Raw genomic sequence first — 27,058 nt, 5'->3', positions numbered from 1 at the left:
ACCCAGTAGACAGTTTCTCAAGCCACAGTCCCAGGGCTGTCTCTCATTGGATGCTGTGAATCGTGTGTCCATCCCTGAACCAACCGTGTGGCCAGGGGATGGACATTAGCTGAACTGCCTGCGCTGATGGTGGGAAGGGTTTTCTGAAGGAAGCTGGAGATGCTGACGTCAGAGTAAAGGCATGTGGATGGCAGGCAGGGCTGGATCAAGGGGCTCAGAAGAGATGCTGGAGCTGTCGACCCCATCGTGTAACAGAGTTCTTCCTGCATTTGAGGACTTGGAGGGGGAGTGCTGGCTGAGGGGCTGTAGGAGGCATTAACATGGAAGGTGGTGAAGAGACAGTGTCTTAGGGTCACAAACATAAGAAGGGCCTCCAGACGGACCTGGTTCTCCCCAGATAGGTCCAGATGGTGGCTGGTGAACGGTGCGGGAACCATGGTTGGCTAGACATCCGGGGACACGTCACTTCATGGTGGGGGCTATGTGATACCATGAAGCTGTTTTCTCTTCAAGCCTGCCACTGAGTTCTGGCATTTGAACGTGGCCAGAATCCAAGCACTGAGGAAAAGCCACTTTTCACCCATCAGATGGGCAATGTTGAGAAAGTCGTATATCATCATGCGCTGAGGAGGGAAGTGGGGGCTTTGGTGCTGCTGGAGGGACTGCCAGCTGGTACAGCCTTGCTGGAAGGCCATCAGGGAGCAGCTATTAAAATTTAAAAAGTACATTTTCTATGGCCCAGCATTCTTGGTGTCTGCCCCAGAAAAACACTCTCGTCTTTGCACAAGAAAGCTAATGCAGGATGTAATAGTAAAATCAAAAACTGTCTAACCGTATGATGGGGCTACCTGTGGTCAAGGACCAGGGTGACCCTGGGAGGCCCCCCTGCACCCTGTTTGCTGGCCTGTGTTTCTTGGAGTGGGGCCATGTCCCTCTGGAGAAATGGGCACCTTTTCTGAGACCCACAGGTGCTGTATAAGCCGGTGGCTGCCCTGGGCTGAACATACCCAGATATACTGCAAAGATGGACCACTATATTGAAGTGGGAAAGAACGGACTGGATCCAGGTGTAACAGCGTGGCTACTCAGACATATTGTTAAGTGAAAACGAATTCTGGGAAACAAAAAGCAGAAAGCAGAAAGCCCCCATAAAACAAATATGTTTTTCCATTTACCACGTGTACACAGAGACACACGGATGTCATCTCTGCTGAGCTCCTTGATCCAGCCTTGCCTGCCATCCACTCTCCCCTTCTTGGACTTCAGCGCCTCCTACAGAAAAACCCCCCTCTGTCTCTGTCAGTCCAGGGGGTTTAGTGATGTGGACCCCATCCCTTGTATTCATCTCTCGGTATTTGAAGAGGAGACATTCTAACTGTTGCAGTTGTCTGTGGGATGTGCTTTGAGACATTCAGGCTGAGTTTCATCTTCTGTCCAGAATGGGTCTCTGGCCCCTTGGCCCCGTGGTCAATTCAGGTGCCTCAGAGAAACCCAGACTAAAAGGGAAAACTAGGATACTGGCTTCAGGCATGGCTGGTTCCAGGGGCTCTGGACTCAGAGACTCCTTTTCTGGGCTCCACTTCCTCCCTTTGGCTGTGTTCTTCCATGAGGCTGACCTTGCCTGCTCCCAACTCCTGCCCAGAAGAGGAGGCCCATCACCAGGCTGAGTGGAGGTGAGTTCTGATCGGCCGGCCTGCGTCTTGGGCTGAGGGTCTGTCAGCCCCACCTCCACCCCCAAGGTGGGGAGGGGTGGCTCTCCAGAGGAAAATTGGGGTGCAGGTGCTGGAAGGGGGAGTTTTCGGGAGACGCCCTGCACCCCCTTCCAGGCTTGTCATCCAGTTCCTGTGTGCTGGGCGCTAGTCTAGTGGCATCCCTGTGTGGAGGTGTGTAGCTTCTCCCAGTTTAAAAATGAACCGAAGCTGAAAACCTACGTCTACACAAAAACTTGCATATTATTCATAATGGCCCCAAAGTGGAAACAGCCCAAATTGTCCATCGACTGATGAATGAACAGTTTTGTGTCCATACAGTGGAGTATCATTCAGCCCTAAAAAGCGGTGAAGTTCTGGTGCATGCTGTGGCATTGGGAGGGCCTGGAAAGTACTACGTAAGGGGAAAAATCAGGAACAAAAGGCCACATAGTGTATGATTCTGTTTATAGGAAACGTCCAGAACTGGCAAATCCAGAGAGACGGGAAGCAGGGTTGGTGGTTGCCAGGGGCTGGGGGAGAGGGAGGGGAGGGCTGACGGGTAAGGAGTCAGTGGTTTATTTTGGGGTGATGGGAATGTTCTGGAATTAGAGCGTGGTTGATGATTGCACAGTATGCTTTAAAAGGGTGTATTGTCTGGGCGGGAGGCACAGCCTTAAAGGAAGGGAGCAAGTGCAGGGATGCAGGTTTAGGGGTCTGCTCTAGGCACAGAGCCAGTGGAGCGCCGGCAGGTCTGCCCTGCCCGCTCGCGTCTGGCCGTGCGGCCGCTGCTCTCTGGCCCCACTGCGTAGTTCACAGCTACTCGCAGCGGTTGGCACATTGTGAAGCTGAGGAAAAGCCAAGTTACTGTGCGTCATCGAATCTAGGCTGGACTGTGATTTCGCAGAGTGCTGAGAAGGGGACAGGCCCCCACGCACACGGTGATGGGCTTGAATGATGTCCCCCCCAAATTCATGTCCAGCAGGAAGCTGAGAACGTGAGCTGATCTGGAAAGAAGCTGTTGCAGGTGGAAACACGGTTAAGGCGCTGGAGACGAGGCCGCCTTGGACTGTCCAGGTGGGGCTGAGTCCAATGACGAGTGTCCTCAGAGGGGTGGGAAGGGGGGAAGCACACAGAGGGGTGCAGGCAGAGATGGGAGCTGCGCAGCCACAAGCCAAGGACACCGTGGAGCGGCCGGGATGCTGGCAGCACCAGGAGCCGAGCAGCAGCAGATCTGCCCTCAGCGCCTCCAGGAGGAACCAGCTGGACCACACCTGGGTCTCAGACTTCTTGCCGCTACAACTGAGAGGATAAACTCTAGCGCTTTCGGCCCCTGCTGGTGGTAGTTTGGGTGGCCGTGCAGGACACTGACACACCTGGCTGTCCTGTGCCCACCCTGCCTCCTACACGCTGATCCTAAACCGGAGAAGGGGTGGCGCCACCTGCCCCACGCTGTTGGGGGCACAAGTCCTGCTCCCCACCCTGGCCTGCTGGAGCCCCTGACCTCCGGCTCTGTCTCCACCACTCCAGGCACACTCCTGCCTCAGGACCTTTGCACCTGCTCCCTGCGGTCCCCACAGCCCCACAGCTCCCTGCCACACCTCTTTACTCCTTGTAGGTCTTGGCCCCACATCACCTCCTTAGAGATGTCGGCTTGCTGCGCCCTCTGCCCTCGCCTCCACTCCCACTTCTGTCTTTTCCTCCATGCAGTTGTGACCACCTGCCTTCAGGTGTGTTCGCATCTGTATATTTGTAAATAGTATGTTTCTGTGAAGACGCAAGGCCGGTGCCGTCTCCCCAGCAGCACCAGACGGTCTCAGAAAGAACCCTCCCCCTTTGAGGGGAGGCTGATTCCTCCCGCCCTCCAGGCGGCCCCTGGACTGACCACCGCGGGGGCTGTGGATGCCCGGTGACTCCTGGTCCCTGTGGCCCCTCAGCGCCCCGCTCAGCCGCCCAGCCCCTCAGTGCGGGGGTCCCCAGCACCTGGTCCCGGGCCATTCCCTCTGGTCTCTGACTCCTTTGGCCACCTGCCTCCTCCCTGGACGTTCCCAAGGCTCAGCCAGGCAGGCAGATCCTGTGTCTGCAAACCCAGCATCGCCTCCCCACCCCTGCCCCCCCCTGCTCCCCGACTCCACAGCGGGGGTAAGCGTGAACCTCGAGGCCCAGCCTGGAAACCAGGCGTCATTATAATTTCTGTAGAACAGCTTAATGTGTCTCCAACCCTGAAGTGCTCATCCTGAACAAGTCTGTTACCGATAACGGGGGAAGGAAATGCATCTTGACGTCCTGATTTTATTGAAGTCAACAAACACCTCCCTTGCTAGTGTGAGGGGCCCTGGTTCCAGCTCTGTCTGCTGCGGAGGAAACGGTCTTCTGTCAGTTCACAGGACGCTCTGGAAGATGAGCTCCGGAGCGTGGCGGGGGGCCCTGCGGTCGGACGGCGCCCACCAGGTGTCCTGCCAATGATGCCACGTGTACCTGGGGCCTGTCCCCACGGGACTCTGGGGCCCGGGGTCTGAGCAAGCCCGGCGAGCAGGTTCGACGGCTCAGGTGACAAGCTGACGTGTACGTTCAGACGGCAGGGAGCACCGCGCTCGGACTGCAGCCAGGGGTACAGCTGCGCCCACAGCCACGTCGCTACGACGTCCACGCGGCAAGCATTGGGGCCAAGGACAGGGGACAAGCAGTAAAACTCACAGGCCAAACAAGGAAGAAACGGCCACAGCTACTGGCTAGAAAAGGTGTTTTCCTCCCATTTTATTTGATAATACATTTTCACAGAAACATGATATTATTTACAAATATACAGGTAAGAGACTGCTGGTCAAAAATCTTAAGCTGAAAATGTCATCAAAAGTTAATTTACAGAACCCGCCAGCTGTCCAGGGGCCCCGGGGGGGCGCGCACGGGCCTGCGACGGGCCTGCGGGAGCGGGCACCGTGGCTCTGCCGGCTCTGGGCTCCCCGACGCGGGAGCCCCGGGCTCTGCGCCACGGCTGCCCACTGCCAGGGCCCGGGCGTCTCAGGAGGCACTGGTCTGCATGTTTTTGGAAGCCGCGAGCATCGCTCTTACTTTGGCCATGAGGTCCTGCGCGGGGAGAGACGGGGGATGTCTGTGGGCTCCGTCAGGACTCGGGAAGGACGGTCCACACGGTGAAGCCGTTTATGAAAGTGTTAGTGGGTAAGGACCCCGAGGAGGCTTGGGGAGACGTGCTGGTGGCTGTGAACACATCCAGGGGCAGGGCGCTGTCCCCCCCACCGCTGGGTCCTGAGGCTGGCTCACAGGCCACACAGCTGCCCTGGGAAGGGAGGGTCAGGGACAATGGCGACACCACCCGCCTCCGGGCGACCAGCCCAGGACCCCGTCAGTCCCCCTGAAACTAGGAGACAGACCGTGAGAACCAGCCCCTCACACAGACACGGGGGGACGAGAGACCACCCCGCCTCACCTGAGTGATTTTGCTCTGTACGGAGGAGACGATTGCCGAGGAGATCTGACCGTCTTTTTCCTGAGAAACTCCCCTAATGCGAGTAGAGAGAGGTCAGAGGCCTAAAAAGCCACTTGACTTTGTTTCCAGTATCTTAAAAAATCAACATTATATACATGTATTTTACCTTTATATTTTACGTAACATACATTCGAAATATTTTATAAAATGCAACCTAACTCAAAAGTATTTTCATATGAACATTACATAAGAAACAAACTGACAAAAATATGGAGGAAAGGACAGAAGCAGCAGGCGCCAAGGGCCGCCGCCCGGACCCCCGGTGGGAGGTGACACAACCGTGGGCTGGGCCTGCGCTCACTCACGTCCTGCCTTTAAAGAAGCTACAGCTTAGATTCTGATCCGCTGCAAGTTCTGGTTTTGGGGGTGCCTGGGATCCACACTTACGGAAGCGACAGGTCTACGAGCAGGGATGGGAGAACGGGTCCCTGAGGACGCCGACCCCGCCCCGGCTCTGGGTGGGGCCCTGGCTTCGTGAACAGGGCTGTCTGGCGAACGCCTCCCGACAACCAAGGGTGGCCGGTCAGGGGGAGCCACTCGCGCCGGCCGGGGGACGCCCGTGTCTCCGCGGCTGACCAGGGTGACCCTGTGACAGTCAGCACGGGATCCGACATCCCTGCAGCCTGCACGTCAGAAGGGACGGCTTGGCCCCCGCCCGCTCTGGCTGAGTGAGCGATGGGTGGACAGGTGGTTCTGTGTCCCCATGACCTGGACCCCGGGGCTTGCGCCCGGCTCTGACCACACTGGGCTCTGTGGCCCAGTGAGGACGCCGCAGCCATCATCAGGGTGATGAGAAATGCTGGCTGGGGGAATGGCTGCTGACTCCGCCGCATGGTTTCCCAGCTGCCTGGACAACAGGAAGCCCGCTCACGGGAGGGGCCGGCCCCACACCCGCTCCCAGGCTCCCTCTGCCCCGGGCAGGGGGGCGGGGGCAGGGGCACGGGAGGCCGCTTCTGTAAGGGTGCTGCCGGGGCTGGGCCCTGGTTCTGGGGTCCTCAGTGCCCACCTTCTGCTCACTCAGAGCCTGGGGGACACTGGAGGAGGATGTGGGGGACTGCAGCCCGCTCCTCCCCGCACCCCACGAGAAGTGCCCTGTGGCCCAGCCATTGGGGCTGGGGTGTTACCTGGAGCGCTCCTGGCTGGAACCCCGACTCTCCACGGGAGAGATGCTGGCTGAGTGCCGGCGTGTGGCCTGCTTGCTGGGGGAGGCTGGCTGAGACCCGGCCTTGGACTTGGTCCGGGACCGCGAGCGTCTCTTCTTCTTCTTCTCGTGGGGGCTTCTGGAAGGAACGCAGATTTAGACAAAGGCACACGCTGGCTCTGAACGAGTTCTGGGGGCTTCCCAAGGACGGCTGGACAATTTCACCTTTCTCTACACGTTAACTCCTTTTAAAAACCATACATGATTTATTTAACTAGAAACTGATGGATGCAGCAAAATAAAAGCTGTGCAGGAGTGAAACGCAGACCACCTTCCCCGCCTGCCAGTCCTGAAGCTGGTGCCTGTGGGGCTTAAAACACAGCCAGCACTTTATCTGCGTTTACGATCCAGTAACCAAGCGCTGTTTGTGCTGCTTGCTCATTTACGCTGAGCAAACCGGGATTTCCAGTGAGAAATGGGGAGTTGTTAAAAGCCCCGCACGCACGGAGCCCAGCGTGTCTGCCCTCCTGGTGCGCAGGGGACAGGCTGATGGCAGAGCGCTGGGCACGCTGCCCCGGGCCGCCAGGTTAGGGCCCTTCTCCCTCCACAGCCCTGCCTCGCTCACGGCCTCCCCTCTCCAAGGCCTGCCGGTCTCACAGCAGAAACGCCCCCAGGTCCTCCTCCCCCTGGGGACCCACGGCCTGCGCTCACCAAGCCCATTCTGCTCTCCTGCCCAGACAGTGGCCCCTGAGCTTCCTGCAGGTCTGACTCCATCCCACAGCCTGCCCTGGGACCCCCTTCCCACCCACTAAACACAGCGAGAAAGAGAAGAGGATACGTGTGGGCGGTGAGAGCGCCGAGCCCAGCCCCCCACCCTATTCCTCCTGGGACAGGCCCTGGTCACCCGCCCTCTAGGAGCCCCGCGCAGAACAGCTGGGCGGCTCTTTGCAGGGAAATGTCATCACTGACAGTTTCTGTTGTCTCCTCTCCCTTCCCCCTCCAGGGAAATCCCCAGCCGTGAGCTGCTGGGTGAGGGGACAGGAACGGGACCTTGGAAGGCCCGCTTCATGTCCCCCACCTGCCCGCACCCTCGCGGGCAGCTCTCTCACCAGTGCTCCAGTGCCAGCAGCATTAATACAGAAGCCCTGGGGTCACTGCCTGCTCGGCTCAGACCCCTCTTGGCTCCACAGGACTGGGGTGGCTCACAGCCCCTCCTGACCCGGAGGCACCCAGGGCCTGTCCACACGCCTCCTCACCCCCGGACCAGTTCACCTGTCACCCTGCCCTGCCGCGCACCAGGGCATGTCCTTGGTGCCCCCGCCCCTCAGTCTGCGGAGTGCGGGTCCAGCTCCAGGGCCTCTGACGACGAAGGATGGAGGGGCGCAGGCTGGTCCCACCCCCGGCGGGGCGTGGCCTCCCGGATCTGCATCAAGGACCAGAAGGCCCCGCCCCAGGAAGCGCGTCCCTGGACAGCCAGGACCGGGCAGGCCAGGCAGGAGAGGCTGTGCCTGGGCTGGGTGCGGGGGAGACTCACAGAGCAGGCCTACTTCCTAAACTGCGGAGATCAGGTGACTTCTAGTGTCTGTAAACTCATGGCTGGGATTTCACAGGAAGCAGCATTCACAAAAATAAACTATTTAGCAGCATGTGAAGTCCGTCCGAATGATCTAAGCCCCCAGTCTGGCCAAGCTGCTGTGGCTGACGTCATAAAAGGCAGGCGAGCCCTCCCGAACGGGGAACCAGGGTCACGAGCACGACAGCCTGACCTCAAGTGACAAAACTTTCTAAGCATTTGCTTAAGGAATTAAGTGATCCTTTTTTTTGTTTTTTAAAACCGAGGTGCGCTGTACATCCAGCAAAACACAAAGGTCTCACATGCTGTCCGCTGGGCTCTGGCGAGGTCGCAGACGCAGTGAGATGCAGACCCGTCATGTTCGGGAGCGCCCCAGGAGGGCCCCCGCTGCTGCTTTCAGTCGCCTGCTCCCCCTTCCGCACCGCGACGGGGCCCGCTGCTGTGACGTCTCTCACGTAGCTGAAGCCTGTGGGTAAACGGGAGCTTCTGCCCAGTGGTGTCCCTGTGGCTCCCCGGGAGGGGCTCGGTCTCTGCGCTGTGGGGAGGACCACACTCTGGATCTGCCGTCCTGTGTTCAGCCTCTCTCCTGTCCACAGACACTGGGGTTGTTCCCAGTTTTTGGCGACTGCAATCAAGTTGCTTTTGTGGTCAAGTGCTGATGGTGTGTGAACAGCTCAGACGGGCGCAGCCGGGCCACGGGGCAGCGTGTGTCTAACTTCACCAGACTGAGCGGCTCCCCGCGTGGCGCCGTCCCCGCCCCCGCCGCATCGCAGCCGCTCACACGCCTGTCCACGCTTAGAAACGTCCAGTCTTGCTTCCAGCCCTTCTTCCCGCGTGAAGCAGCACCCCACTGGCGTTTAACCTGCATTTCCCCGAGACTCTGACGGTGCTGAGCACCCGGTCCTGTGCTGGCCGCGCTGCCGACCTGCATACTCTTCTACGCAATGTCTTCCTTGCAAGTCATCTGCCCCTTGTCTAACTGGGTTGTCTGCCTGGAACTGATGCAGGCCTGTGTCAGAGATTTCTCCCAGTCTGGGGCCTGCACTTCCTTAACTGGGCCTTTTGAATGCAGTTTTAAATGTCAACAAAGTCAAATTTATTATGTTTTTCTCTTAAGGCGGGGCTTTCTATGCCCTTGGGAATCTCTGCCCCCTCCAAGGTCATGAACGTCTCTCCTCGTTTCCTTCAGAGACTGGACGGCTCCAGCCTCCACATTCAGGCCCGTGATCCGTCGTGAGTCCCGCCCGGCGTCCGGGGTACACGGCACTGTTTCCCTTCCGTTTTGACGCCCAGTTGTTCAGTCCAGTTCTGCCGAGAAGACTTCCCTTCCTCACTCATCGTCTGGACTCCGCGCCTGTTTCAGGTGTACCGGGCACGCGGCTCACTCCAGCGTCCTCAGGCGTCTGCAGTTGGCAGGACAAGTCCTCCAATGGAGTCCCCGAGGCTGTTCTGACTGCAGTCAGTTTGCCGGTTTCTGTGGAAAGGCCCAGGGAGCGCCGACCGGGACCGCACGGGCTCTGCAGGTCAGTCGGCGGAGAAGGGCCACGTAAGCAATGCTGAGCCTTCTGTCCCGAGAAGCCAAGAATGTGGGCTTTCTCTCCATTTACTGAAGTTTCTTGAACACACTCTCGAACGGCTTCGTGGCTCAGCGCAGGGAGAGCCTGCATCTCTTTCCTCACATTCACCCGTAAGTAGCTTGTTTCGTCGAGACCGTCATGAACGGCATTGTCTTCAACTTCACTGCTCAATTGTTCTGGGCCAGTATATAGAAATAAACTTTACCGAAGTCTTAGGATGTTCCGTAGTTGTGCAGAAAGGCCACTTCCTTTTTCCCTGTGCGACCGTTTGCCTCTATTTCCTTTCCTCCCATTGCATCGCGGAGCAGATGCCCTGGCCTTGTTTCCGGCTGGCGGGGGAGCCCTCGGTCTTCCACCAGCAAGGGCGGCGTTAGCCGTGGGGCGTTCAGAGACGCCCTGTCTCTGAGGGAGGACGTTTCCCTTGCGGGGGGTGAACCGTGTCAAGTACCTTTTCTGTTTCTGCTGAGATGTCACACGCTTTCTTCCTTTACTCTGTGGATACCGGGAGTTGCAACGGTTGGTTTTGATGGTAAAGAACCTTCATTCCTGAGGCAGACCCCACTTGGTCCGGACGTATCACCCTTGTAGGAAGCTGCTGGAATGAAACCAGCTAATATTTTGCTACAGACTTTTGCATTTATGCTCTTGAGGGCGTTAGTCTGTGAACACACACGTGTGTGAGCACACGCATCCACGTCCCCCCAGCGCAGACACGCCGCACTGCACACACGCTCACACCCCCTTGCCCACGGCAAACACACACCACGCATGCACACGCACCTGCACACGGCTCCAGGCTGCTCTCGGGAGGTCAGCTGAGAAGGGTTCCCTCTCCCGTCTCCTTTGAAGTGTCTATAAAGTTGGATCCCCCTTTCCTTGAATGTTTGTTGGACTTTACTGATAAAAGCCATCTGGGTCTAGAGTTCTGCGGAACGGTTTTAGCAGACATGAGCTATGCACACTCCCTATTTCTGCTGCTGTCAGCTTGGTGGTTTGTTTCTTTCAAGCCATTTCCACCGTCCCCTAAGTGGTCAAACTCCCTGGAATGAGGTTTGCTCCCTTACCGTCCTTTCCACGTCTGTAGGGTCTTTCACTCCTGATCGGTCTAGGATTTACCACTTTTTGATCATTTTCAAAGAACCACCATTCGGTCTGACTACTTCCCTCTTTGGTCTGTTTTCTGTTCTGCTGATTTCTGATCTTTTCTTATTTCCTTGCTTCTACTTGCTTTGGGCTTACCATGTGCCTCCTTTTCTAGCTTCTTAAGATGGAAGAATAGAGCACAGGTTTAAGACCTTTCTGTTTTCTATAAACATCTGAAGCCACTGACTTCCTTCTGAGCACAGCTGCACCCATAGATCTGAGTATGTCACACTTTCATTTCAGAGTATTTTCTACTTCCTCTTGTGAGTTCTTCTTTGACCTATGGGCAATTTAAAATGTGTTAACTTCCAAGTATTTGGGCATTTTCCAGACATCTTTGTAGACCTTTGTCCCTAAAGCCACGTGGTAAGGGAGCCGCCCCGCACCCTCTGAAGCTCTCGGGGCGCCCCGGGCCCACTCGGGACACGGGCCTGACCTGACCCAGCCTGGAGGCCGGCCCGTCCCAGGCGCCCTCCGCAGGGACGCGCACACTGCGCCGCAGGCGGCGGTCTTAGTGGGTCAACAGTGCTGGTCTGCTGTCTCCCTTCGGTCCTGTCAGCTTTTGTCTCAAGTATTGTAAAGCGCTTTCACTCGACGCGCACGTGTAAAACATTACGCCCGTGAGGAGCTGACCCTGTGTCATTAGGAAATGGCTGTCCTCACCTCTGCACCACTTCTTCACGTCTACGTGGTTTCCTGTTGATACAGCCACGCCACCTTTCTTACTAGCGCTGTATGGTGTATCTTTTCCTATCTTTTATATTTTAACCTATGTGTGTATTTAAAGTGTCCTTGCAAGCAGCTTAGTGTTAGGTTTTTGCCTTATAAGGCAATCCAAAATCTCTGCCTTTTAACTAGAGTTTTAGTCTGCTTGCACTTAGTGTGCTACTTGTATGGATGGTGAACCGACCTTCATGTCTTCTACTTGTCCATCTGTTCCTTTTCCCTCTCCCCACTTTCCTGCTTTCTTTTGCATTAATAAAGCACTTCAAGGTTCTCCTTAACATACCCTATTGGATTTCTGGCTATTTTTTAAGTGGTTGCTCTAGGGAATTACGATATGCATCCTTTAATTGTCAAAGTCTGTGAATTAACACCCCTTCACGTATAACGTAAGAGCCGTGTAGCAGCAGCACGTTCCCGTTCACTCACTCGGGCGCTGACTGACGTGCTCAGCGCCGTGCTGAGCACTGGGAATTCAAGGCAAGCCCCCCACAGCCAATCACTTGTTACTTGCTGTCGTAAAGTAACTGGGACACCGTGTTGGAGTGCACTGTGATACGATTTGGCTAAACACTCGCATGAATTTTACTTTTAAAAACATTCACCATGCCCAGAACTAGATTTCTCAACACTCACTAAAAGGAGCCAGGATTCCTAGGAGACACGGCTGAGCCCAGGTGTGGGGCCAAATGCGAGACAGTGTCACCGCCAAACAGCACGTGGTGGTGCAAATGGACTGTCACACAGCAAATCAAAGCCCAAGTCCACAGTGACACTGAAACGAAGAGGGGTGGTCTTCAGAGAAGGAGTGAGGAGAGAGCTGCCGGCAACATGACGTTCACCCTGCCCCAGGGCCCCCCGCAGGGTACCTGTTAGTTCACAGGGGGAAGGTACGATCACACGGCAGACGCAGCCTTAACCAAGTGCTCGAACTCAGCACCGCTGGCCATGGGGCAAAGGGACACCGTGTGTCCCCTGGTGTGATGCAACGGGAGGTCACAGGACATCAGTGTCCGGACAAAAGTGTTAGCATGAAAGTAGCCAAGAGGACACAGTGCGACACGTGCAATGTGGGACCTTCAAGGACACAGCCAGCCCAGACTTGTCAGAGTCCTGAAACACACACACACACACACACACACACACACACACACAAAGGAAGGAGCAGTAAAGGAGTGGGGACCGAGCGAGGGAGAGGGAGCCAGCGAGAAAAGTGCACGTGGCAAAATGTTAACACTGTGGGTGGAGCCAGAGGCACGTGCTGGTTCACGCACTATTTTAAACACCAAGTAACATCTTCTAGTAAGGAAAGAGACCTGCGGGAAAAACAAGGCAGTGAAGGAAGCACTCAGCGATCAGTTTGTAGGAATACTCCCTCGGGCCTGGCAGGAGGCGCCTCCCCCAGTCGGGGTCACGTGACCCTGCCCTGGTGGGCGAGTCCGTCACCCGCTGCCACACCAGCACAGAGACCCCACCCCTACTCTGGGCAGAAGGGTGGAGGGGCACCGGGGTCTGACCTCTGGCTAGCACAGCTCGCCTGGTGACAGAGCACACCCTGGCCCTACAGACGGCTCGGGTTTATAATCAAGACCACTAACTGCACACACATTGCCCTGCGGCTCACGGCTCCCCCGAGTCAGGCCACAGCTTTAATCCTGTCTATCAGTGAGTCGGACCTTAACTTCTTTTGCACGCTTACTAAAGTCCTGGTGGCAACGCAAGTTCTGAGGAATCCTAACACATCACCGCCTTCCCCAGTGATGTCTCTTTTCATGCAAAGGTTAATCTGAGGGCAAAGCAAGAACTCTTACGTTACATCTTCTGCTATAAGGAATTACTTTTACTTAAAAAAATTTTTTATAAGGAATTAATTTTAGATCAAGCCCTTTACCTACACCAAAGGTGATGATAAATTTCAAATATCAATTACTTGCATAAGGAATAAAATTTAAAATGGACTTCAATCTTCACCATATTATCCTGGCATAGTCACGTACGCTTAGCGTGGGAGTTCTAAGGCACAAAGTGTAATTTATAAACAGAGCGAGTTTGTACAGGAAGCCTTGCTGAAATCTACCAGCTTCATAGCTCCTTTGCTGATGTTTCTGTTGAAAGAGAGATGACATTTTATCAGCTGACGGGCCTAGCGCATAACTAGCCAGACTGCAGGGATGTTTTTCAGGCAGCAACGCCTCTCAGAACTGCTCCCGCTGTTGCCAGGCTCTTGCTGATGAAGGGGCGTCTCAGAGGCTGTGCACGAGCTCGTCTGGTGACAGCTGGGACACCTGTAACTCGGATCTGTCCTTTGGAAGGTTCTGGAACCCTGCGTGTCCGATGCACACATTCAGCTGCACAGTATTATGAAATCCGGGACTACACTGTGCAACACCTGCACCTGCCTTTTCTGGGCACCTCAGCCCTCCTCGTCCACCCACCAAGAGCCAGGGCCTGCGTTGACCCCAGGCAGGGACACAAAAACAGAGACGCCCTCATCTTTGGGTACAATGGAAACACAGACGCCAAGACGCGTAAAGCATGCAGGTGCCATCGCTCAGGCTGGACGGGACAATGCTCAGACCACGCCCCTCGGCCGAGAGGACATGCCCACTGGTCTGCTGACTGTGACCCCGGCTCAAGGTCCTCGTGCCCCCCCTAGCTGAGTGGGGGTGTCGAGGCCTCCATGTGCGAGGTCCGCCCCGAGCTCTCTCCCGGGAGGGACAGCTGGGGGCCCGGATGTGGCACAATGGCTGGGGCTTCTTCCCCGAGAGACATGGGAGCCGGCCTCGCTCTCAACTACACAGGGCTCTCCCAGTGGTCAAAGCGTCAGAGGATGGACCCTCTCTCCCTGCTCTCAGGCCCCGTGAGGACACTGTGGCCCTTTCCTGGAAGCTGTGGCCTGGACACCGGGCAGCAGCAGGGATCCACCTGAGACTCAAACTTCTGGTTTTCCTTGTCACTCGTCCCTGTGTGTGGGGGTCCAGAGGGCACCCAGTTCCAGCACGGGACAGCTCCCTCTGCATCTGAGTTCCAGAGCCAGGACCACCCTGCCAGGACCACTCAGGCTGGCCAGAGCGCCACTTCCCGACGACCTACATCTCTGTGTTAGAAACGTGTGCGCCAGGTCTCCCCCGTCCCTTCCAGCAGATCTGCGTCCGTGAGAACCCGATGCCTACCTGGACCGGGTCCGCTTCCTGCTGACTCCGGGGCTGTTGCTCATCCGGTAGGCGGTGGGGACACTTCTGTCCTCCCGCCGTCTCTCGGGAGAGTGCGCTCTTCTCCGAGGGGACCGGGACCGGGACCTGTGCGGAGGAGGACAGGCGTTTCAGTCCTGTGTTGGGGGGGGGCAGGGGAGCACGTCCACCACTGAGGCAGCCGTCAGCCCTAGAACGAGCCCGCGGGGGCCCCGCCTGCCCTTCGGAGGCCCGCCCCAGCCTCACTCCTCTGCTGACGCAGCACTGCGTCCGCGCTCGGAGGCGGAGATGCTCCCCTCTCCCGTTGTAGGACGCTTGTCACACGGACGCCAACCCTCTACCCGGGGCACTGGAGGCGAGCTCCGTGCTGCCGGTCCAAACGGTCGCCCTAGGGCCGGATGTCCCCCTGCGGCTCGCGGCTCACGGGCCTTTTCTCTTCCTTCCTCTTGCCTTTGCCCACCTGATCGCTTTAAGAAATCCCCAGCTCATGGATGTTGCTACCAAATTAGGTAAAGGAAAGGCTCTGAGATTCAAGTGAGCTGTTTCTACTTGTTTTGAACACTGGCAAGAGGAAGAAACCAGAGCGTCATGAAGTCAGAGGAGGACCTGGTGACCTCTCTCACTCACACTCGTCTCACGGCCTGCTGGCCTCCACGTCTGCCGGCGCGACGCCCGGACCTTCAGTCCAGTTCACACCAGGCCCTCCTCATGAGCGTCCCAGCTGAACAGCTGCTTATGAGGCTTCCTGGATACAAAATTACCCACTAGTATTTTATTCTTCCTTTTCACGTGCCAGACAAGGACCATCGTATTCACGCAGGGCAGCCGCACCCCCACGGACCCCGGCATGCAGCACTCCAGCGTGAGACCCTCACCCGCAGGGTCAACGTCCTCAGCGCAGCGCTGCTTAACAATGGGTTTAGGACTCTTATTTTAGTTTTTTATTCCTTTGGTGAAATTACTGTTTAGGGAAGACCTAAAGTAAGCAGAAATCTGGAAAAAACAATTTCTTTCCGTTCCGTCTCTATGACAACCCACTCAAAAACAATGTAAAGAAGAGATGTCTGCTTCTGCCGTCCAAGGAAATCCCACACGGAGTTGCCTCAGTCCCAGGAACCGCCCCCGAACAACACACCCTGCAGACGCAAAGCCCGTAACCACACTCCCCACGCCGGGTCGCAGAGAGAGCCCCGAGTCACCCCTGACACGTGCGGCACCGTGGCCCCGGAACGGCCCGGCGCGGGGACGCACGGCCTCGGCCTCGGCCTCAGGACAGCTCTTAACACAGCGTCTTGCAGCTTATATAAAGGACGGTTTTCACCTCTTCTCCGCCAGACCCTTCCTGAGATTCAGGTAACAGATCACAAAGGTGAGGTCGGTCAGACACCCTGACATTTTAGCAGGTTTTCCCTCAAAAGAGCTCCAGGAGATGAATGTGCCCGAGGTCCAGGCTGCCTGGGAACTGTCCTCTCTGCCGCCGCCACGGCTGGCTGCTCTGACGGGGCCCGGGCCCCACGTGCCTGGGAGGCTGTGGGCCTGTGACACGGAAGGAGGCACACACCTCCCATTCGGAACAGGCTGGGCGGGGCGGAAGCAGAACCCTGGGAAAGCTCAGCTTAATCAAAGCCACAGCCCCTGTGGAACGCTTACACGCAGAATCCTACAATAAACTCAGCAACCAGGAACAACGAATTTGTTTTTAATGCCTGCAGATTCATAACTTTGAAATACAATGCCGTTTTGTGGTAGCTAACGGTATTAGATTTCTCTAAAGGGCGGCGGCTACTACCGGTGGACTTCGAGTTACCTGGGAAAGAAGCCCATTTCAGAATTGAGGGCCGTGAGCTGTATCAGATAATACCCAGGCTTTATTTTAATTAAAGAAGCTCCAATGCTTTTATTCTGTTAATTAGGCTTTTAATATTGCTACCATGACACAGTGCACGGAACAGGAATTCCACTTTGCAAGTAAATCATCTGTACAGTGTGACCAGAGGCCTCATAAAGATGAACTAGTCTGAATCCAAAAAATTTCAAGCATGACGCTACTCAGATTTTTTTTCCCTTGAATAATAATGGTTTCGTTTCAAATAAAGGCACAAGGGAATTTTCAGTTTGAATGACAGCGGTATTTATAAACGGCCCCCCTTCCCCAGCATTTAACCGTTTCATCTCCCCCACCCCCTCCAGTCCTGCTGCTTCACCGCTCAAGGTCCCCGCGGGGCTGACCGAGTGGACTGGGGCCGGCAGCAAGGACCTGGTGCCGACAACCAGCCTGAGCAACCAAGAGCCCCCCAAGCCTTGGCTCTTCTCACGTTTGAACTGCGGACCCAACAAACCCCTCCCGGGGCCAGTGTGCCCCCGTCCCTCCTGACACTGCTATTAACACAGCGGGCCGGCCCGTGGCTCTCAATTTGCTTCCCGGAACACCAGCACGCGGGCCGTCAGCTTGTGGGGATGCCAAGTGCCCCAAGCTTCCTTTAAGGATGAGGATCAGGAGGTTAAACCAGTTACCCTCACGGGTTTGCCACGCAGTTTATCATGGGGAAACTGAGGAATTACATACTTCAAACCAAACACGACCCCAGTTTTGCCTCCTTGAGTCCTTTTTGAACGATAAATATAATTGTTAAAAAAAGCCACATTAAGTCCTAGCCACCCCCCCGCCAAGACAGAGTCCCGGGGGGCTTCACTTCTGGACGCGGCACGGGGAGCCACGCAGCCCCCCCACACAGAGCGCCTCAAAACGCAGGCTGCGAACCTCCCGAGAACCTCCCCCCGCAGACGCCGACTAACCAGTGAAACGACACCAAAGGCGAGCTTATCAAAGGCTTCAAGAATAAACTGAACTTCAAGCTTCAGTCTCACTAAGGTTAGTTTTAAATCACCTAAAGCCGCTAAAGCCAAATTTTAATTTTAGGCAGTAAACTCCATGTGTACGTCTTCATCCCAGTAAAATATAAACCTGCTGTCATGTGAGAGCAGACAATGACAGAGACAAACGTCTCGGCCTTTAATCAGTGCTGGTTTCTTGTGGTAATTACTGCTCCTTCTGAGAAGCAACAGACCGATTTCCAAAACGGAAGACTTTTCTACGACGGATTCACCTTGGAGACCCAGCTATCTCTAATTCAGACCAGCTGGATAAACGGGACTTCAACCATAAGGAACGTTAATATGTTAACATAAAAATCACTCACGATGTAGAAGAGCTTTCTAACGTAACAAACTTTCTACATTTACGTAGGGTGTTGACAATTTAGCATACAAAGGGAAATCCACTTCCACTGTGGAACCCCACCACAAGCAGAAACACTAACACGCGCCCTCCCACTCAGGGCTGGCAGTCGCCTTCACAGAAAAACGGACTAGGCCGTGCCAGGCCCGAGACGCAGGGCTGCTGCGTACTATGTAGGCATTTCGTCTGCAGCGAGTTAGTCTGTCTGAAAAGACGGACAGTTAAAGAAGGAATTATGACAGTACGGTTAACAACGTCAACTTTTTGGTTAAAATACAATTGTTTTGACACGTCAACAGTTCGCGTGACTGAGAACACACGCCTCTCCGTCTGGTAAGCGCTGCATTCTAGACCCAGCTGGATCCCTGGACCCGGTCGCTGTTGGCTGGGTGATCAGTGTGAGCCTGGACTGAGACAGCAGGTCTGCAACCAGCTTAGGAAAAAATGCAGTGTTAGTGAACGATACACTCGTCTCAGAAATTAGAGCTGAGGCAGGATTCTTCAAGGTGAAGGTGACTCATCTGACTCGGGTCCCCAGGGCTCAGGCCCCACCCACAGGACAGCTGGTCTCCCCGCTTCGCCGCCAAGACCTCCAGCCCGCCGCAGGGCCCTGGTTTCAGGGAGCATCACTGTCACGCACAAGCTTTCAGAGCAAAACTTCCTGGACAGTCGGAAGGTTCCGTTTTACAAAACCATTAAAGAATTTTTTTATGATACAGCTGCACTTTGCCTTGATATTTGCTGTGAACTGCAAAACCAAACACCGAAGACCCGACTGACTTGGTGAGCTGAAGCCAGCTGCCGTGACCAGCACTAACGAAGTATCACAGATGCTGAGGTTGGAAAAGAAGTTCGCGAGTTACAGAAACACTCTGTTTACACACGAACCATTTTACCTGTAGGTCAAATGAGGGTGAGGTCGGCCGCCCGTCGGCTCAGAGCTCACACTGAAACCGTGAGGCGCCGTTTTCTTTTAACTGAAAATCACAAACTCAGGGTTAGGGCTGTGCCCCTCGCACTTGCCGGCACTGAACGTGCTCACAACGTAGCATGTACTCGTACACAACATACGTAACTCAGTCTGTTCTAGAATAAAAGCTACTTCAAGAGCATTAACATTATACATAAAATGACTTATTCTACTACAGATGGTTAATAAAAAGCACAAAAACCTAGAAACTTGTAATCCCAAATGTTTCACGAACACTTTCAGTTCTGAACAGACCAGTCTGGGGAAAAGCTCGTGGCCATTACACCGTCCCTCCTGACAACCGAGCAGACGGGCCGCGTTTCAATACTACGCACCAGCGCCTACTGTGCTGGCCGGACACTCAACGCGGAGGCGCAGGCCGCAGACCACAGAGCCCCCTAGGAGCCCGGAGTTACCCGCCCCCCAGCTGGGGGCTTACGCGTCAGCTCCACTGGGTGTGTTAGTACTCAGAGGGCTTGCGCAGGCCTGCGTGATTTATTTCCACTATTTGATGTCACAAGTTTTCTCACATAAGGAACTTTAAGAAGTCTTGGCACATACACACACGTCTGGGGGCCTTCAAAATCTGCAAATGCATCAGCAAAGCCGTTCTTTTAATTGAACAGCAATGAAGGGGGTGTGTGGGTGAGGACTGACAGAACTCCTGAAGGACCAGCAAAGATGCAGGGCGCCAAAGATCAAATTTACTCGTCACGGAGGCAAATCCCGTTATCACCGGAGGTAAGTGTAGACCCTAGGCAAGCCTTTAAGGCTTGGTCTGGATGAAACAGGAAAAGCATCTTGTTTGGGGCATATTCAGAGAGGCGCATGTGTACGTAAGCATATTTCTTCAAACACAGAAAGCAAAAAGCACAGGGCGTCCGCATTCTTCCCACGGAGAGGAAGGAACTAATATCGACTGTGTTGGAAAAGCTGGTTCACAGCCGTGCAAGCACTGTGCTGAAGGGAAACTCAGGGAGGTCCAACTAACACTCAGGAACAAACCAGAATGTACGATGGGAGTTTTAAAACCAGAAATCTGCTTTTCTGAACCTCCTGTGAGCCAGTTGCTTAAAACAGAACAAAACAAAACAGAAGTGCCTCATTAAGCAGTAAATTCTGTGATCTTACAGGTTTTCATACGTATTACTTCTGCTGCCTGAAATGTGAAGCTGCTTTCTCAAAAGCTGGCTCCTGGTGAAGGTGGCTTTTGGTTACACAGTGGCTGCGAGTGGGAGACGTGCAGAGGCAGCTTAACTGAGAGAACGGACGTGCGCCCCGCGCGCCCTTCTCCCCGTGCCCACGCGCACGCCGCGCGGAGGTGCCCGCCGCCGCAGCAGGGAGCCTTCTGCTCCGGCTTTACACGTTCAAAAGGAACTGGCCCGGCTAAGTCCACCTGCTCCAACCTAACCACAGACCCCCAACCCGGTGAAGTTGGCCACACATTTCAGCAAACATGCTAGGCCTGCTTCCAAGATCTGTTAAAAATTTAAATCTATTTTCAAAAACAGCCAGCAGTAGCCGAGGAGCTTCAGAAAGGCCCTTGCTCGAGCGGGCAGGACGCGTCCCCGCACAGACGCGCGGGCTGGGTCCGGGCTGGGGAGCCGCGCCCTGCACACCCACCTGGAGCGCCGGGCCGTCCGATAGGCACTGGGAAGACAATGCTTTGCTTTTGAGTGGGATCTGGACCGGGACTTGGACGACGAGTGGTACTTGGGAGACCGCGAGCGGGTCCGCGACCGCTTTCTGTGCTTCTTCTTCTTCTTCTCCCTCTCCTCTTCCCTCGGGGGGTCTCTGCTTCTGCTCGGGGGCCCATCTGGGGCTTTAACGTCTGAAGTCGGCAGAGGCCTGCCTCCGGTCAGCAGGGGACAGGACGCAGCGCTGGCTTCCTGGGGACGGAAGCAAACCCGGGAAAATGTAACATGTAACATGTGCATTTATAAAATTTCAGCTCTGGGGCCCTCTCACCAGTCAGGCACCAACACCTCTCAGAGCGGACCACGTCTCTCCCGGGGGCTCTAAAAACATCGCCGGGCGTCTCAGGGAGACTGACGGCTCCTCAGAGGCCAGGAGAACGAAGGCCCGCCTCTGCCTGCGAGCTCCCCGCGCGCGGCTCCTTTCCAAGCGCACCAGGCTGCAGTGGCGCTGGGGGGGGGGGGAGGGCACGGGTTGGGGGAACCAGGGCACGGAGGGCACCATGCTCGCCCTTCCACAAACAGCTGCGACTCCCACTGAAGAGGGGATTTCTCACACCTGAGCACTAGGTTTTTATGACTCTGCTTCGCCTGAACTAGAAGAGGTTCCTCTCTGTTTTAAAAAACTCTTTGTTAACTGACTACACTTCAACAGAAAAAGAATGAAAAAAAACCCTTTGTCAGAAGGAAAACACGGTTCTTTCTTTTTTTGTATCTACATGAGCTGATGGATGTAAACTGAAGTTACTGTGGTGGTTATTTTGCAATATATGTAAGTCAAATCTCGCTACACACTTTATACACACGGTGTTGTGGGCCAACTGCTAAACAGAAAATTGTCACTAGCCACCTAGTTCTGCAAAGATGAGGTCATGAGCCACCACGGTCACTGACCTTCAACACACCCTGAAGGGAGTTCAGGGTGGAGATCAGGAACGGGGCGATCAGTGCTCTGGGAAAACTGGCAGAACGGGCCCTAGACAGTGGGACATTTTCAGGAGGTTTTAGGAGCCCAAACACTTGCATTCCTCATTTCTGGAAAAGCACTAACATCATCAACGGTGACACCTGCTCCTCGTGCCCAGCAACCGTCTGCCCAACTGTGAGCCTGACTGCACGTGCCCCCTTCACTAAAATCACGCATATACAGACCTCCCCCACCTCTTTGGAGCAGATCCTCAGAGCAATCTGAAGAGTCTGTCTCCTGGGCTACGGTCCTCATTTTGCCCCAAATGAAACCTAACCCACAACTCTCACATCGTGCTTTTTATTTTTCAGTCAACACACTTATGTGTCTCAGCAGAACTGAAGGGAAAAAATAAAGCCACGGACAGGAATCCCACAGAAGATAAGCTGTTAAGCACAAGTCAGCCTCATCCCATGTGCATTAACTCAGCACAGCACTGCGCTTGGCGAGTCAGCATCCATCGTTCAAAGGCTCTGCAGCCAAGTGCGCCAGACACACAGAGGGGTACACGAATCTTAAGGGCACTGCCTGCTGAATTTTCACAACAGGATCACCAGCACACAGGTCAAGGAACCGCCACCCTCAGCACTGTGCCATCCAGAGCAATCCCATTTCTAGGAATTCGTTCTAAAGAGACAGTCCCCTAAGTGTGCAGGACGCACACCTAAGGACCACGTCACACCACCTTACAATGACCCTGGATGACCATCAAAAGGAGGCTACTGGTTCAATACAGTGAACAATTCCAGGCAGCGAGTTAGTATTCAGCTTTTAAAAATGACATGGTAGCGGGCAGGGCATAGTGCAGGGGCAGAGCGCATGCTTAGCATGCACGAGGTCCTGGGTTCAATCCCCAGTCCCTCCATTTAAATGTGTATATATATATATATAAACTCAATCATCCCCCAAAACCAACAAAAAATAAAAATGCCACGGTAACCCTATTTTTGTCAACACTAACATCTGTCCACGTCACACTGCAAAGTGAAGAAACGAGTTCCCTCCCTGCCGCCACACACAACCTGCCCAGGAGCGACCCAGCAAGCCCAGCCGCCATGCTCCCCGTCGCAGCCACGGCGCCCACCGCCAGCCCTGCCCCTCAGACTCAGAAAGGCCGTTTCCCCAGCTCGCTTGAAATGAATTTTAACTGCAGCCAGGGAACACCATACACTTTTGAGATACACCGAGAAACCTGCAGTTTATCATCCTGTGACCCAGAGGGCTGAGCTGCAAGGTTTATGGAGGGCGACCCCGGGGCAGGGGGAGGGGGTCTCGCAGGCAGCGCGGGGGGGCTGCTGCTGCGGGCGGCGGGCTTGGCCTCCCGCTCCTCTCCCTGGGTCCGCCGGGACCCACACTCTGGGCAGATGACCCCCCCCAACAGTCACGCGTCTGCCAGGGGCTCTGAGAGACCACGGCGCTGTCGCAGGGCCGGCACCAGAGGGGGATGCTGCCAGGTGGGGGCCCCGGCCTGATGGCAATGTCGCAGCCTCCTGCCGTTCACAGGCACTGCCCGCCTTCCCCGCCGTCCACCCACCGCGAGTGGAGGGGCAGCAGGCCTGAGAGTCGCTGGAGAACAATGTGCCCTGTTCCCACCGCAATTTATTCCCGCTCAGACGCCCTAGGCACGGGCTCCCGGGGAGGGGCCTCCCCTCCTTCACTGCCACTTCCTTTCTAAGGCTCTGTCCACACCTTCTCCGGGGAACCCGCTTCGTCGTGGGGCAGTTCTTGTTAGCAAACAGGCCTTTCTCGCTTCAAATTCTTCTAGAGCAGTAAGAGTCTTCAGGTTAAATTCTAAAATAATTGGTTGCTGTTAAAACAATTCTAACATGACACCAACCTTTATCATCTAAGAACACCTAATTTCTACTCAGGCACTCTGTAAGCATGCGTACTAAATGATATTTTAAATTAAGACAAAAATAAATAAAACACTGTGAGCTTTCTAACTTCAGTGGCTGGAGGAAGGGAAGTGCTGGCTGCTCACCTCCCTCCCCCCCAGCCCCAGGCGTTTGGCTGATAGAGAGCTCTGCTGCTGCTGCTGCTGAAAAAACCAGCTTTTAGTGCATTAACCCCCCGTAACACTAGGGACATACACTGCACAGAAAAGGAGATGCGACTGGGGCAGAGGCCACCACTAAGCATTTCCGTGAGCGAGGGCTCAGGGCGCCGGGCACCACAGGGCAGTCAAGGCTGCTGCGGATCCCTCCTGAGGCCGGGCATGGGGACTTGCCAGGGAAACGGACACAGAGCCCATTTCAGGAGGACTGCGCCGTGCTCTCCGTCCTTTATGGAAGTGGTCTGTTCTGGGTAAGGGGACACAAACCCAGGATGGCCGCCTTTCTCAGCGTTCTCCTTCACTGCACACTCGGACAGAACCACGGCGTGGAGTCACGACGCTGTGCACTTTAGAGGAGAGAGCGGGAAACATGTCCCCCCGTGGACATCCTCCGAGGGGCACAAGAGCCAGGTGGACGCCGCGCCGCAGGGGCCGGCCCGGGAGAACTGCACAGGGCGAGTGGCGGCTCATCAGATGAGCTCCTGCTCACGCTTCCCTGCCAACCGACACCTGGTTATCTCTGGACCCCATGACTGCCGCTTCGGCCTTCATCCTAAAGCCCGTCACTAGGAACACTTGCTTCTCCGCTGTGGTTGTAGTTTAGCACCCTGTCTAAAGGCAAGGGGCTAACTGAACTGGTGCTTTAAAAATACAGCCTGTAATCATGTCATGGGGTCTAGTGATTCAGATCAAATGATCGATGATCCTTCACCATTAAGGCGAAAGTCAGCAGCTTGGCGTAGGGGCTTGGCCAGGCTGAACTCGGGTGATGCGCTGTGATGAGCTCACTGCTCTCCCCCCAGCTTAAAAGTACTAAGAGGATATTAAAAACCCCAGCAGTTACAGAGACTTGAGAATTGAAAAGAAAAAGGTAACCGATCGCACACGCCCAGTCGCAGCCCCCAACAACCGCGGCCCAGGGCGGCCTGCGCCGACGCGTCTTGGGGGCCGGCCAGCCGCCACTCCTGAGAGTGGGGCACTTCAGCACGCGTCCCGCGACCCAGGGCGTCAGTGCCAGGGTGACACGCGTTTTGTGGGGAGGACACAGGCGCAGCTCAGGCCCAAAGGCAGGGTCGCCAGCAGCCCACCGCCCTGCCAGGCCCGGACATCACGTGCTCTGGCACCAGCAGCACCCGGACACTGAAGGGCAGGCGTGCCCCCACCTCTGCAGCGACACCAAAGGCATTTCTGTGTACACAGCTGGCGGGGGCGGGGGCGCAGGGACGACTCAGTCAACACCGAGGAACAGGCTCAACTGCAGACTGTTTTTCAGGGATATTTATGACACGTGCCATGGAGCCATTTCAGGGACACATAAGTAGGCTGTTCAGAGAAGTGCACTGGATTCTGCTCCCCCACAGCCCAGCACCCCCCACCCCGCCCTCTTGGTGCGTGAATTCTGGACCAGAATTCTTCAGCCACCTGAAGCAGGAGCTGGACCAGAACACTGCTCTCTCCCCGGGCATCACGCTATGCTGAGGGAGAAGCTCAGGACCCCAATCTGGCTGGCCAAGGTCAGGAAGCTGCAACCCCGGGGCTCCTGCTGAGCCCAGAGGGGCTGTGGAGGGCGAGGTGAGCCGGGGCTGCAGGAGGCAGAGCTGGAGAATGTGGACCGCCGGGGGAAGCTGAGCCTGGAGGCGAATCCTCGAGACACCTCCAAACGGGCTGCGCCTCCCTCACGGCTCAGCACGTGAGCCCGACTAGTTACTGGTCTTGCTTAAGCCACTTAGGGGCAGTGGGGTAGGTTTCTAACAGGTGTAATCACAGCCCTGACTGTTGACAGCAATCTGGGCTTTCAAACCACTGGGAGAAGGAGAATGAACCCCTACCTGGCTACTGAATCCAGACCTGCGGGAGGGAGCGCCCTGTTTCTGCACCGTCCGCTGCGGTGAGCTCCTGGCCACGGACGCCTGCTGAGCACCTGAAAGGTGGCTGGTGCGATCAAGGACCTGAATTCTGAACAGCGATGAAGCTAAACTGAAACTGCCACATGTGGCTAGTGGCCCCTCTACTGCACAGGGCATTTCCTGAAAAACCACAACTTTCACTACAGATGCTCTTTCTGGCTTAACCAGAGTCAACTGCTTCACTAATTTATATCCTAAGTTTTATAAATAACCTGGAAGACACTTAAAGACACTGCTGAGTCAAGACCCTCCCTCCAGTTCCACACCCTCCTTGCCTGGTTTCTGAAGGCACTGGCTGAGCCTCTGCACGCGGTGACCCGTGAGAGGCGGCCTGCGATGCCTGCAGGGGGGCAGAACAGATCTGCGCTGTCGACCAGGGTCAAACACACAGGCGGCCTTTTTGGGACAGAGTGCTAATATTCCAGCAAAGAGATCAAAGCACGAACCATCATGGGGGAGGGCAGGACACGGGCTGGTCTGAGCAGTGACGGGGTGGAATCAAGGAGGAACTTTAGGAAAATGAGTCACTTATAAAAGCATCTAGCATTGGTGACGCTAGAAAACACTATCGATCCTCCTTGTAACCACAAAGTGCGTTTACCTGCAAACCAGCTCACAGCCAGCGGCTGCTACTTCCTGCTGTGGGAAAGGAACTGCGCAAAAGCAGGCTAACATACATTTCAAAACAGAATCTTATTTCTGAAGTAACACCACACTAACAACGAACTGGGATATGTATATAAAAGACTCAAGTTTTTAAAATACGTTTGAAACCAGACTTGGCGATGCGGCCTCTAAATCTGCACTCTCAAACCTGCACCTGATTATCACTCAAGAGTCACCAGGCACGACCTTCAACCTTCGGCAGCGGTCCCACCGCCAGCCCGGGCCTGACTGCTGAGGTTCCTTCCAGGATGACTCTGCATTTCCCCCTCCGCTGGCACCCTCTCCCTCCATCTAACCAGCTGGGCCCAACTCAGGGGCGCTGGCCTGTCCGCCTCCACCCGTCCACGTGGAGGGAGGCGGGGAAGCGCTGCCCGTCTCCTCAGCGTCCCCGCTTGTCCTGCAGCGGCTCCACCCCTCCCAGACCCGCCTGCAGCGCCGTCTGGGTTTGGGTTATGCCAGCCTCCCTGCCTCCACCACGGGGGTCTTTGGCCTGGAGTGCCCTTACTGCTGTCACCTCTCCAAACTGTCCTGGCTCCCCCAGGCCCCGCCCAGCCCCCAAGCACTCGGCAGACCCCTCTCCTCTGGGAGGCAGGGCGGCAGGGCCCCATGCCCTCTCTGCCCGCCTGGGGCCTGGGGCCTGACCACACACTCAGAGCTGCTCGGTGCCTGGCAGAGATTTCCTGGAGGAGACGTTCACGTGCAGAGGTCACCCACACACGTGTGATTCTGCAGTCACGGGATAAGAAACAGGCTTCTAATTCACATCCCAAGGCACCCTGAATTAGAACAGAGGCTCAACAAACACGGCTTGACTTTTGCTCCCATTTCCTTTTCAAACTCCAGCTGGACCTGTAATGTGGCAGGATCGTGAACTTGAAAAAGTGACCGTTACCTAGAAATTACCTTGAAGTCTGTTTTCACATGGAAGTGATGGCATGGCTCAACTCAAGGCCTGATGTCTTCCTTTTGCACTAAGACCTCACACACACAAAACGCCCACCAACAGCGGGGCGGTG

General features: G+C 55.6%; 1 protein-coding gene across 3 annotated transcripts in view; it reads right to left on the bottom strand.

The window, feature by feature from the left end:
- Positions 1-4,417: 4,417 nt before the first annotated feature.
- SFSWAP (splicing factor SWAP) overlaps positions 4,418-27,058 on the bottom strand; it is a 66,408-nt gene continuing 43,767 nt past the window's right edge. For all 3 annotated transcript variants that reach the window (XM_031442459.2, XM_064481330.1, XM_064481331.1), the window contains exons 14-18: positions 20,376-20,641; positions 14,527-14,652; positions 6,321-6,476; positions 5,137-5,209; positions 4,418-4,775 (exon numbers count right to left, since the gene is read on the bottom strand). In XM_031442459.2, the coding sequence (XP_031298319.2) occupies positions 4,710-4,775; positions 5,137-5,209; positions 6,321-6,476; positions 14,527-14,652; positions 20,376-20,641 (687 nt within the window). In that variant the 3' untranslated portion in view covers positions 4,418-4,709. The remainder of the gene's footprint in view (positions 4,776-5,136; positions 5,210-6,320; positions 6,477-14,526; positions 14,653-20,375; positions 20,642-27,058) is intronic.

The sequence above is a fragment of the Camelus dromedarius genome, chromosome 31, assembly GCF_036321535.1.
Source record: "Camelus dromedarius isolate mCamDro1 chromosome 31, mCamDro1.pat, whole genome shotgun sequence".
In the NCBI taxonomy this organism is placed as follows: domain Eukaryota; kingdom Metazoa; phylum Chordata; class Mammalia; order Artiodactyla; family Camelidae; genus Camelus; species Camelus dromedarius.
This window is presented reverse-complemented; position numbering and strand designations above follow the sequence as displayed.